General features: G+C 59.6%; 1 protein-coding gene across 1 annotated transcript; it reads right to left on the reverse strand.

Annotated features, from left to right (window-relative positions):
- Window positions 1–4,952: 4,952 nt before the first annotated feature.
- On the reverse strand, window positions 4,953–11,289 carry IHH (Indian hedgehog signaling molecule). Its single transcript, XM_042997613.1, has 3 exons — window positions 10,765–11,289; window positions 8,080–8,341; window positions 4,953–6,388 (listed from the first exon to the last, which is right to left on the reverse strand). The coding sequence occupies exons 1-3, from the start codon at window positions 11,074–11,076 to the stop codon at window positions 5,730–5,732; spliced, it is 1,233 nt and encodes a 410-aa protein (XP_042853547.1). The 5' UTR covers window positions 11,077–11,289; the 3' UTR covers window positions 4,953–5,729.
- Between the last annotated feature and the right edge of the window lie 1,424 nt (window positions 11,290–12,713).

Raw genomic sequence — 12,713 nt, forward strand, 5'->3', positions numbered from 1 at the left:
AAACATCACTTCACAGGCTGTTAGGATTTTATTTTTTATAAGCTTTTTAAAAAGTTGAGAGAGAGAGAGAGAGAGAGCAGGGGAGGGGCAGAGAATGAGGGAGAGAGAATCCCAAGCAGGGCACGATCCCACCAGCCGTGAGATCATGACCTGAGCTGAAATCAAGAGTTGGATGCTCAACTGACTGAGCCACCCAGGTGCCCCCAGGCTGCTAGGATTCTAAAAGATAATGTAAATGGAAAACTTAGCACAACTGATGCTCTTAATTATGAAAGAAATAACTGTGGGCAAGGCATTTTCCCTCTTGGAGAATTTATTTCTGAAATGGGGATAATTCTCTCAACCCAATCTCCCATGCGGATGAGAGAGGGTCTTAAATGAACTGCAGGAAGGGTCAGCCCAGAGGTGGAGATTTCCTGACTCTAACCTGGCCAGGAAGCCCCCTGCGTCTATTCCCTTCTGGGGCCCCAAGCGATGTGCGTGCGTGCGAGGTGGCCGGGGTGTGGCTTGGGGTGGTGCAGCACACAGGGCGAGCCATTATCTGCCCCACCAGCCTTATCAGATCCGGGCTGGCCACAACTCAGCCCCATGGAACAAAGAGGCTTTGAGATCCAGGCTGGGGTGTGGGACATGGGGCCAAGCCCCAACAGGCACATTCCACTCAGGGGGCAGAGGGCACGGGGTAGGGGAGTCGCCGCCAACCCCTACCAGAGAGGTTTCCCCATGGAGGCAGGGCCCCCTCTGAGGTGGGGAGCAGGGGCCTCTACCCTCCACCATGAGCCACCATTCAGACTTCTTTGGGGCATTTCCTGCTCCAGCACTTTCCACCAGGCCCGCAGCTCCACCCCTTCCATGGGGCACAGTGTCCCCTACCCTCGCACCCCATCCCTTCACTCCCCACCCAGCTCCCGTTTCCCTTCCTGGCACCTTTAGTCCAAACCACACCGTCTCCCAGTTCCTGAGCATGCCCTGCACCTCTCCACGATCTGTTCCCAATAATCCGTCCATTTACCTTTGCCCCAGTCACTCGAGTCCAGAAGGCAGAAGCCCAAAACCACTTCCAGGAAGTCCCCGGTCATTGCCCTCATCTTGTCACTCATCCTGTCCCCACCCCCGTCTAGGCACTCTGCTCTGAGCTCCTGTGTGACACTGTAGGGAACTCCTCTCCAAACTTTAATCACTCTTGGAATCAGCTGAGCCTGGCAGAGGCTGTCGGAGTACATTACGTACAGGCTCTAGGCTGGGCAGGCAAGCCAGGGCTGAAATCCAGATGTGTTGGTACCCCAGTCTGCCCCCTGCACTAGGCTCTCTCTTAAATGGGCTTGCTGGCACCACACCAGAAGAGTTGCTGTTTCTAGTTGGATCTCTATGGGGGGCAGGGAGGGATTTGCTAAATTTTTTAATGGAGGGGCTCCTATTTCCAGTTCACACACACCGGCTGCAGAGGAACCAGTGCTAGCAACAGGCCTGGTTGCCTAAAGGATTGATGCGTTCAGCTCCAGCCTTCACAGCACAGCAATGCAGACTATCAGAAACCATCCCCAAGGCAGTGTCTTCAGGTGAGTGCAGTTCTGCGCTGCTTGGGAAGAGCCATGCCCAGGATGACTGGGTCTCTCCAAACAAGAGAGTGAAGGCTGCAGGGACAGCTAGGGAATGGGTGCCTGAGAGGGCACATCTGCACAGAGAAGTAGACCAGGGTGCAGTGGCTCTGTGTTGAGGGCAGTCTGTCCAGGCGGCTCTCTGGGCCTCCCAGCCAGGTTCCCCCACTTTGTCTCCTGTACCCCAACACTCCAGGTCTCCCTCTCTCCACGTCTCCCGGAGGACTTGTGGACTCAGGTGCCAGTGTTGCATTTGCTTAGACTGGGCTATAAGGGCTACTCTGAATCTCCTCCCTATGCACTCCTGATTGGGGGATGGGCAGGCAGAGACAGCAGGAGCCTGGAGGGTTCCTAGAACCTGGTTAGCCCAGCCTGGGGCATTGAGAAGAGAGGATATCTATATGGGATAGCCCTGGATATCTCCCTTACAGGTGCAGACACTGAGGCCAGAGAAGAGCCACGGTCAAGGGCTCTGGGCACGGGGGAAGCTAGATCTCATGTTTAAACACCTGAAGTTAACTTAAGCCCTTTCTTCAACCTCACGGCTCACCCAAACTGGCTTCAAGTCCTGGCCATTCTACTCCTAAAATCTACAATCCATCACCTTCTTTCTGACCCCCGAGCCACCTCTTCAACCCAGGTCACCAACTTCTCTCCCCAGTAAATGGACTCCCTGCTTCCACAGCTGCCTTCTCTGACCGTCCTCCACACTGCACCTGGGTGAGCTCTCTGAAACAATCTAGTTGTGAGCTTCCCCAGCTTCAAACCCTCAGGCCCTCCCCAAGCCCTCAGGATGAAGTCCAAATGTGTGACATACAAGGCTGTGTGTCATCTGATCCCCGCCTACCTCTCTACCTCAGTTTTGTCAAGCCCACATAGCTTTGTGAGGCTGACCTGGTGGCAGTTCCTCCAAGCCCCCAGGCTCACTCAAGCCCCCACGTTGTTGCATTTACTGTGTCCTCAGCTTGGATCCCTTCCTTTACTTGCCTGCCATGCAAACCCTCCTACCTACCTGCCCAGGAAATCTTCCTAGCCCTCAGCCTCTTCGTGGCATTCCCATAGCCCCTGTGAGAGGTCATCCAAAGCACTCAGCACACAGCATGGATATGTCTCCCCATGCTTCTTCCTCCCACCCAAGAATTCACTGATGGGGGGACTACTGCTTTCCCTCACTCTGGCACAGGACCTGACACAAGAATGTCTAGTAAACAATGACTGAACAGGTGAATGCAGGTCACAATTGTGGACACAGCAGCCTTGGGGATTGTACTTGACCCTGAGAAGAGAGGCAGGCATTGGGTCAGTAGATGCCTGGGCCTGGGAAGCACAGTTGACCCTCCTTTGGGCCTTGGCATTACAGACATCGGGGTGAGGTAGGCTCTGGTGGGAGGGATTGGGACTATGATACTGCAGTGCTGCAACATGACTTCCCTGGCTGTCTCCCCATGTCTCCCTGCTCACACAGTCTACTCAGATCTGGCCCCAGGGTTCCCAGAAAAGCCACTGGCCCCCCACTTCCACTCCAAGTTTGGTTTTTGAGGGTCTGAATTTGGATCAGTGTTGGGTTTTTTTCTGAGTCTTTGCAGCCTTCTCTATCTGAAGAATAAGTGTGTTTCCGAAGGAGGCCCATCTAGAACAGAAAGATTTGGGGACACCAAATGGTTCTGGGTCTGCAGGATGGAGAGTACTCAGGCTCAGTAGGAGAAGCAGCTGGACACCCATAGGGGAAAATCTCTCTCTCGTCTTCTCACTCACCAAATGTGTGGCATACAAGGGTCGGTGTCATCCTTCCCCTCCCTTCACCCCCTCCCCCACACCCATGAAGAATGTCATTAAGGGAGAGAATGTAAAAATGAATGGACAAAAGTATCTTGACCTTAATCTTCCATTTTTCTGTTTTTTACTGTAAAGGAGTTCACGGACATTCTGGTTCCTTCGAGCCTTGTCCATGAACCTCTGCCATGGGTCCATTCTAGATGTGCTGACAAAGCTGACTTCCAGGCCTGAAATGCTGAGAGTGCCTTCCAGGCCTGAAATGCTGAGAGGGCCCAAGTTCACCAAAGAAAAAGCCTTGTGGTCAAAACAGTGGGCCCAAAAGCCAGATGGAGGGGTGTGAATCCTGCCTCTTCACTAGCTGTGTAATCTCAGGCAAGTTACTTAACCTCCTCCAGCTTCTGTGTTCGTCTGGAACATGGCAATATGAAAACATACACCACATAGTGTTGTATGAGAATGAAATAATGCTCTAAATATAAAGCACTTAGAACAACATCTGGTGATAGTTGGTCTTCATTGAATGACAGCACTTGTCATTATAGCTTGTGGGGGCCTATTTCCTCCCAGATGACACAGTCTCCAGGGCAACTTCTCTGGAGTTTTCCTCCATGGAGGTGGGGGAAGGAGAAGGTAAGAGTCTGAGCAGTCATCCCTAACAGTAATCTCTGTAAGAGGACAGAAGCAGGGTAGTTGTATGTTTTAGCAACGGGCTGTTCACAGTCGGGAGAACTCTACTTTGTAGCATACACCAATTTTGACGGTGTGAATACTCCCACCATGCCCTGTATCAACTGGCTTATGAAATTTCTGAGAATTTAACAAGTATAACGCTGGACCTGGGACTCTCAGCTGATCTGTAGCAAGTACAGAAAAACCTGCCTTGGCATAGAGAGACCCAGAAAAAATGAAGAAGGGAGTCACCTTGTCTTGGCAATAAACTGGGCCTTTTCTAGACTAAGCAATGTTTCTCAAAGTGTGGTCCATGGACCATCCGCCATGTTCGGTATTTGTAAAAATTTCCTGGGCCTCGCTCTGGATCTATTAAAGCAGAATTGTTTGAATGGACCCAGGAATCACTTTTAAAGAAACTGCACAGGTGATTCTGAGGTTTGAGAACAGCTAGGTTAGGGACTCCTGAGTTCTCCAAGAAGTCAGAAGGGGCCACAAGGCAGATGTGAATTCTACAAAATCTTCTCGTACCATAGTCCGTTATTCACACTGAAGGATGAGAAACAGGCCCCGAGACAGACTTGAGTAAGCAGGAAAAGTGCCTCGACAGGCCCAGTGAGGTGGTTCTAGATGAGTGAAGTGACCATGGGCTAGTTACCTCCATTCTCTCTCTGGTCCAACAGTGTTTAGGGCAAACTTTGAGATCAGCATGGGAAGGCCTTGCCTGGCACAGAGCCCAGTTCTCTGTGGCAACTTTGCTGGGCTTCTGGGTGAAGAAGGGCCTGTAGTAAAGGTGGGAGCATGGGAGTTTCTGTTCTTGGAGGAAGGTGAGCACACCCCTGAACCGACCCACCCGTGGCTCCAGACTGTGTGTTGGCCCTGCTCAGCATCCTAGACTCTATGGCTCTAACAACTTAAATAATTTTTATTACAAAAGGAAGAAAAGACCAAAACATCCCCAAAATTCTCCCATGGGCTTCCCCCTCCGAGCCAATAAATAAGGTGGGGGAGACTGACCGGAGAGGGGGGTGAGGGTCATGGTTCAGCAGAACAGGGAGCGTAGCCTGGGCAGGGGCAGAAGGACATCCAGCCCGCTCCCCTGGTCCTGGGCACTATGATCACATTGGCTGGAACAAGGAACTCTGCTCACTGACAGCAACAGTCTCTGTCCCGAGGAGTGTGGCCAGGGAGGAAGGTCATGCCTCAGGATGGCCAGACTGGCTGCCCCACCCTGCGGCCTTCTCAGTTCTGGGCAGCAGGTGTTGAGTCCAGCCAGCTCCCTGCTGGCTCCCAGGGAATCTAGCAGCATCGACTGAGGTGCAAGCCCACGTACGAGGGGCCTCAGACAGATGGAATGGGCCCTCCCCATTGGGGGAGGCAGGTATGAAAAATCGAAGTGAGAGCTGGCCAGGTGGGGGAATCCACTGTGCCAGCCTCAAGAGGTCTCTAGAATAGAAAGATAGACCACTCCCTCCCAACCAGCTTAGCTTGTAGCTCTGTCCCTACATCGAGGTGGGGTGGTCAACACTGGCATTGCCCAGTCAAGTCTCCATGGTGTGTCTGGGAAAGAGGAGATGGTGGGAACCAGTGCCCCCCACTCGGGTCCCTTTCAGGGCCAGTGTCCTCTCGGCAGGAAGGCCTTTGGACCGCGTTAGGCAGCTGCAGGAGGGCAGTGAAGGGGTCTTCTCAGCTCCCCGGCCCAGCCATGCCCAGCGAGTGGAAGCTGCCCTCTTCCAACAAGAGCCGCCCCAGGCGGTAGAGCAGCTGGGGGTACCAGTGCACACCCTCCCCCGGGGTCCAGCTGCCCCACGCCAAGCTGGGAAACAGTCGCAGGGGCCAGAAGGCCAACTGAGCCAGACGGTGGTCAGCCACGGCCGCGAAGCAGGAGGCCACCACATCCTCCACCACCAGCGTCCCATGCCTTGTTAGTGGGGCATAGGCCCCCAGGGCCACGTGTGTGGAGACGGCTGCCACTCGGGCAGGTTGCAGGCCCGGCACCCCGGCCACCAGCACGTACTGGCCAGGTTGCACTTGGCTGGCAAATGTGGCCCGGAAGTGGGCCGCTGGTTCTGTGTGATTATTGGCGGTGAAGAGCAGGTGGGCAGGCGTGAGTGCCAGGCGGCGCGGGGGGTCCTGGGTCTCGATGACCCGGAAGGCCCTCAGCCTGTCTGGCTCGCGATCCAGGAAAATGAGCACGTCACTGAAGGTGGGGTTCCCATCCTCCCCCATGGCCAGCACCCGGTCTCCGGGTCTCACAGCTGACAAGGCCACACGTGCCCCGCTCTCTAGGCGCACCTGGGCTCCAGCAGGAAAGCAGCCACCTGTCTTGGCCGCAGCAGAGTGCTCTGTGGGAAGAAGGGACATGAAGGTGTTACTGCTGTGTCACAGCACCCCTCCCCAGAGCTCCTCTCGCTCCCAAAGAGCCCCCCCCCATCACCATATTCTGGCTCTACTCCCCCCTTCCCGTGCAGCCTTGAATACACCCCAACCCACGATGTGATCTGTCCTCCTCCCCCGTCTAATCCTTTGCCAGTGAGAGGAGCATATTGTGGCTCCAAGACCCATGAGTGAGAAAGAAAGGACCCTGCTGAAGCCCCGGCCAAGCCCCTGTCTGCTCGCTGTGAAGCAATGTTGTGGAGCAGTCAGAGAGGTCAGGGGTGAACTGAGCCAGGTGGTGGTCAGCTGTGACTTGAAACTCGAAAGCTACAGTCTCGTGGAGAAGGCACTTAGCTCCTCTGGGGTCTGGATGTCCTGTCATTTCTCACTCCTTGCTCAGACACTCCCCAAAAATTGCACTCTCAGGCTGACACCCCGAGTTCTGTCCCAGAGCTGGCCCTTGGAGTCCAGATAGAAGCGAGAGGAGGGCCAGCCGTGGGCAGCTATAGACTTCTGGGGAGCCTCAGAGTGAGTGGTCAGGCCAGGGCGTGACTCAGTGGCAAGGGTAAAGTCACCATCTTCAGTTCATGTGCTGGGTCCTTGTGCGGGGACAGGACACGGTGGCATTGGTGGGCGGGATGGTGAGCAGTGTTGTGGGTGGGAATAATGATGGAAGTGGCCACTCGGGGAGCTGGTGTCGGGCCAGTGTTCGCAGGTGAAGGGTGGACGTGACTTGAAGTAGATACAATTGGCAGGAAAGTGCTGGAGGGGAGGATGGGGGTGGGTCACCACAGTGTGCCCAGGTGGGTTCGGGAATAGTAAGCAGTGGGTCTGGTCTCATGTGTCAGGTCTTCGGGTGTGACTGCTACGTGGTGCCAGCATGGAGGGCTGTGCCCGAAGCCAGGTGGAGCCAGACTGGCAGTCACACGGGAACCATCTGAAGCATCCGTGATCAGGTTCAGTGTAGGTGACAGGGATGCTGACAAGATCTGAGGGAGGGGCAAGGCCCCAATGCCTGCCCATTCGGATCAACAAGGCGGCCAATCTGGGAAAATCCATTTTATTGAGTCCACTGTTTATTCTGCCCCTCGTGGCTGGCTTTGCCCCAAACTGTCCAGCTTCAGGGCCCTGAGGGAGAGGTTGGGGATGCCTGCACCCCCTGGAGGAGCATACAAAGTGCCCTAAAGGGCCTGACCTGCAGCAGGGTTGTGGGTTCTGAGTCTCTGGGCTCCCGGCTCCTGGTGAGGCATGCTGGTGTCTGGGCATAAGCTGGCCCTTGGCCCCTGGCCCCACCGCCCGCCTCCATTCTGAGTCATCTGAGCGGGAAAGCCATCTCTGTCCCAGCCTGGCTTCCTCCATCTCTCCAGCTTGCTCTGTCTTGCACCTCCTGCTGCAGGCTCTGGACTGTGGACCGCGAGGTCGGCCGCCAGCAGTGCTGGGACAGGGCCCTGTCTCCCTAGGCTCCTGCCATGACACTACCAGGCAGGGGGTGAGCAGGTGGTCACAAGCAGCAGTGGGGAGCGAGGCGGACGTCCTCTTCCCTGGGGTCCCCGCCTCCATCCCCTGGCGGGCCTCTTCACCTTCTGGGCAGCAGTGAGCCCTGTGCCTGCCCATGCCCTGCGGCCCCGGCCCCGGGCCCAGCCCCCAGGCAGCGGCTCACCGGACTTGACGGAGCAGTGCACGTGGGCCTTGGACTCATAATACACCCAGTCGAAGCCGGCCTCCACTGCCAAGCGCGCCAGCAGTCCATACTTATTGCGGTCGCGGTCCGAAGTGGTAATGTCCACCGCGCGGCCCTCATAGTGCAGCGACTCCTCAGAGTGGTGACCGTCCTCATCCCAGCCTTCAGTCACCCTCAGCTTCACGCCGGGCCACTGGTTCATCACGGAGATGGCCAGCGAGTTCAGGCGGTCCTTGCAGCGCTAGGAGGGGAAAGCCAGCAGAGTTAGGGGGAGATGCCGGCCTGCATGCGGGTGGAGGCGTGGCCCCGCCCCCGGCCTCTCCCAGAGCATCCGCTGGAGTTAGGAAACCAGGGAGGTTGTTCTGTCCCTCTCTTTTAGGAACAGAGAGCCCTAACTTGCTTCTTTCCCTTCTAGTGTCTGGCTGCTCCAGGGACCTGGACCGCACGGTGGCGCCACAAATCTGGAGGGCGCGTTGGGAGGTGCACCCTTGGGGCGACCTCCTCTGATAAGTGGTCCCTCCCTCCCACGCTCTTTCCCCTCAGATCGGGGTACCGATCCCTCCACAGACCCGGCTACACTTTTCCCGCGCCCAGTCCCTCTGTCCCACCAAGGCACCTGAAGGCCAGAAACCACCCTCTGCCCGCAGGGTTGGGGTGGTAGCGGAGCCGACTGCCTGCGGCTGGCCTGCTAGGCGTGCAAGGCCGGAGGTGCCCAGTAGGTGTCACCGTAGCCTCAGGGCTGAGGCCCCCGACTCGGTCTGGAGGCGCGGCAGGTGCAGAGCGCCCCAGCAACGTGGGGGCGTGTTGGGAGGGGAATCCCGGGCCGCCTGGATCTCTCCAGCGCCACAGAGTATTCCTGCTGGGACTTAAGATCCAAAAGTGACCCACACCCAATCCGAGGATGCAGAAGCCTGGAAACCAGAAGCCTGTGGAAATGCTAGCGCCCAGCCGGGCCAGATGGAGGGCGACCCGGAGCGTCCTCCGCAGCAAGGGGCGCACGCAAGGCTGATAATCCCAGGCAAGGTTCTCCCTCAGTCCAGAACCTTCAGCACCTCTGCGCCGCCCCTATCAGGGAAACGGCTGGAGAAACCGAGCCTCTGATCTCAGCGAGCCGGCTCCACGCTCTGTCTCACACGGGGTGGGAGTAGAGCCGCGCCTTGCGGGAAGGAGAGAGATCGACGGTCTGTGATGACTCCCCGCGTGCCTGCAGCCCAAAGGACCCTGCAGTTGGCTGGGGGGAGGGGACTGCGGGAGAGCCGACCCTTTCACAGTCCGTGACTCGGGTGCGAGGCGCCGCCAAATGTGGACAGCCCATGTCTCAACCTACCCCCATCCCGCACAAAGGGGGCCCCACAGACCCTTGGACTCCGTCTCCCAGGAGCCAACAGCGGCTACAGCCCAAGGCCTGGCCGTCCTCTGGGCGAGCAGCCTAGCTGGGGAGCACACTGCCCAGGAAGGGAGCTCGGTGTGCTCCTTGCCTCCAGGCTTCCAGCCGCCCCCCCCCCCCTCCAGCTAAGTCGGCCCCGTGGGCCCCTGCTCCCCGCCCCTCTCCCCCTCCCCCGGGTCCAGAGCTGGGGAGCGCTGTCAATGATTGCCCAGCCCGTGGCCCGGATCCTTATCTGCATTCCTCGGCGCCCGGCCCGGCCCGGCCACCAGCCAACCTTCGGCCCCGACACCGGCCGGCCAGCCCCGGCGCCAGGGCGCAGGCTGAGGGCTGTGGTGGAGCTGTTCTTCCCAAAGCACCTAGGGAGCAGGCTGCCTGCATGCGGGGGAAGCCCCGGGAGACCACCGAGGAAGGGGACGTAGGTTTCTGATCCCTTGGGACCCCAGATGCAGGGAAGAAAGTCTGCTCCCCAGTGCCTGGGTTGAGCGGGTCCTGTTCGGAGCTTGCAGAAACTAGCTAGCGTTAGTTCTGCTCCCTCCCTCTCCCGGCATCCTAGCTCTTCTCTTTCAACACTCCCCGTCCCTGCCACCAAGCCCAGGGGTCCCCCAAGTCCGGTCCCAGAGCCCGAAGTTCTCGGCACCCCACCCTTAACCGCAGCGGCGCGGCTCAGCTCTCCGGGACAGACACGTGGGCTCGCCGGGCAAGTTCCCTTTCCCACCTCCGCCTCCCGGCTCAGCTCTTCCCGGCTGTCCCTAACCCCAGACCCGGGAGGGGGGGTGGGGTGGGGTGGGGAACGCTGCTCCAGAGAGGGCAGCGCAGCGAACCAAGAGCGCGCGGGGAGGAACGGCCCTCTGCGCCCGCAGCTTCTTCGCCCTCAGGGGTGCCGAATGGAGAGGGGCGCAGCGGTGCGGAAGGTTAGGCCAGGAGGGACTGCGTGGGTCCCGAAGGCGCGGGAGGCGGCCGGGTCGAGGTACCTCCGGGTGCCGAGTCTGAGCTCAGCTGCCAGCGCTCTGGGGCAGTGGGGCTGCCGCCACCAGGCTCGGCCGTGGCGCTTGGCAGTGGGGCGCTCTTCTCCCACCTCCGGCGGGTCCGCGGGTGTCCGCACTGCCGCCGGGACCCCTGGCCGGCCCATCTTGGGCAGCAGGCGGCTGGGCTTGGCGAGAGGGGCAGGTGCCAGGGGGCGTGCCAGCCAGTCGAGAAAAGGTGCCAGGGGGGCGGGGAGGGCCGGGCAGGTGGCGGCGCTTCAGCGGCGGCGCCCTGCGAGGGCGGGTCGCGCTCACCTGGGTCATGAGGCGGTCGGCGCCCGTGTTCTCCTCGTCCTTGAAGATGATGTCGGGATTGTAGTTGGGGGTGAGCTCCTTGAAGCGCTCCGAGCTGCGCGCGATCTTGCCTTCATAGCGCCCGCTGGCGCCCAGCGTCTTCTCCGGCACGTTGGGGCTGAACTGCTTGTAGGCGAGCGGCACGAGCTTGCGCGGCGGCCGCCTCCGGCTGCCCACCACCCGGCCCGGCCCGCAGCCCCGCGCCGCCGGCACCAGCAGCAGCAGCAGGAGCAGGCAGAACCGCAGTCGGGGCCGGAGCCGGGCGGGAGACATGGCAGGGGAGCCCGGGCGAGGGGCGGGCGAGGGCGCCTGGTGGGCTGGTGGGTGGGCGAGTCGACGGGCGCGCTGCGGGGGCTCAGGCGTCCGGCTGGCTCCGGGGGGCTCCAGGTGGGGGCGCCATGGGCTGCGCGGCGCGGCGCAGGGCCGGCGGGACTCAGGTGCGGGGCGGGGGCCCGGGGCCCTGGCTGGTGGCGGCGCGCTGTCCCCCTCGGCGCCTCGACTCTGAGCTGCCCGGCTCGCCGGCCGCCAATAAATAGGCCGGCCCGTTTGTTTTGGCAACGCGGCGGCGGCGGGGGGCGGCGGGCGGCGGGGCTGCGGGCCGCCGGGCTGGGCTGGGCTGGCCGGGCCGGCGGGCTGGCGGGCCCCGCGGTTAGCACCCCGGCCCGGCGGTCAGGCGGCTCTGGCGGAGCGGGAGCTGCTGCCGTCTGCGGCGCAGCTCGGGGCCGAGTGAGAGGGGAAATGGAAGAGATCCGGGCTCGGGCCCCGCGCAGACCGCACCCTACCCATGTCCCTGCCTCCTGTGCGCTCGACAGCGAACCTGCAGCAAGGGCGGCACAGCCTCCTCCCCCTCGGGCGGGCGGCCCCGGCACCAGCCAGCCCTCGTCCCGCTCGCTCCTCCGCCGCGTCCGCCCGCCCGCTGCCCTCGGCGCCCCCTGCACTGCCTGAGTTCGCCCTCCCCGCCCGGACGCGCCCCACCCCGCCTGGGCCTCGCCTCTGGGCTCCCCGCGGCTCCGGGGTGCCCCGCCAGGCGCAAACCTCCCGGACAGGAGCTGCCACCCCCACAGAGACCGCAACCCACGGCGCGGCCGGACGCGAGGGGCGGGGGGCAGTGGCCGGACCGCACGGCCGCCTACGGTGTCCCCTGCGGGGAAGTAAAGCCAGAAGACGGGAGGCCGCCCCTAACCTGGTGCCCCACCCTGGCCCGGGAGACGCGCCCTCTCAGCGTGGTGGACTGAATTCTGTATCAACCCGGTGCACATCCCACGGCCACCGGGTGTGAAGCTGGGAGTGGGGCACCCAGCCTCATGAAGAGTCAAATCGGGCTTTTTGGTGGGTTTTGCTGTTTCTTTTGAGTTGGAAACACTATTAAAAAAGAGCAAAATGAAGTTACAAAGGGATGGGCCAAGGTGTGGAGAAGAGCAGCTAAATGATGACATCAGCTGGAGGAACTGACCACGTTAAAGACCCGGCAGCGCGGGTCTGGGGTTGGGGGGGGGGGGGGCAGGGGCTTGCTGAGAACCGCAACAACGACTCACAGCTGCTGGCGTGCAAGGGCTGCTACACAATTCCTCTGTTAATTCTGCTTTACAAATTCGAAACCAGAGAGAATACGTAGAGGCAGCTAGAGAAGTAAACACGGACGGTGTGTTTATTTTGATATGCCACTCAGGAAAGCTGAATGAATTAGGATTTATTCTGCTAAAACCAGAAAGGGCAAGGATGTTGAAAACAAATGCCGCCATCACAACAAATTATGTGATTTGGTCGCAGTATAGTCTACCAATTCAATAGAGATAGAAATAAAAGAATGAGAAATAGAACGATTTAAACATTTTTTTCATTCCAAGAATACTGACCCAGTTAAGTACCACTTTGTTGATTCTTACGTGCCTGGTACATGGGAGCTCTTC

The sequence above is a fragment of the Panthera tigris genome, chromosome C1, assembly GCF_018350195.1.
Source record: "Panthera tigris isolate Pti1 chromosome C1, P.tigris_Pti1_mat1.1, whole genome shotgun sequence".
Taxonomy (NCBI): Eukaryota; Metazoa; Chordata; class Mammalia; order Carnivora; family Felidae; genus Panthera; species Panthera tigris.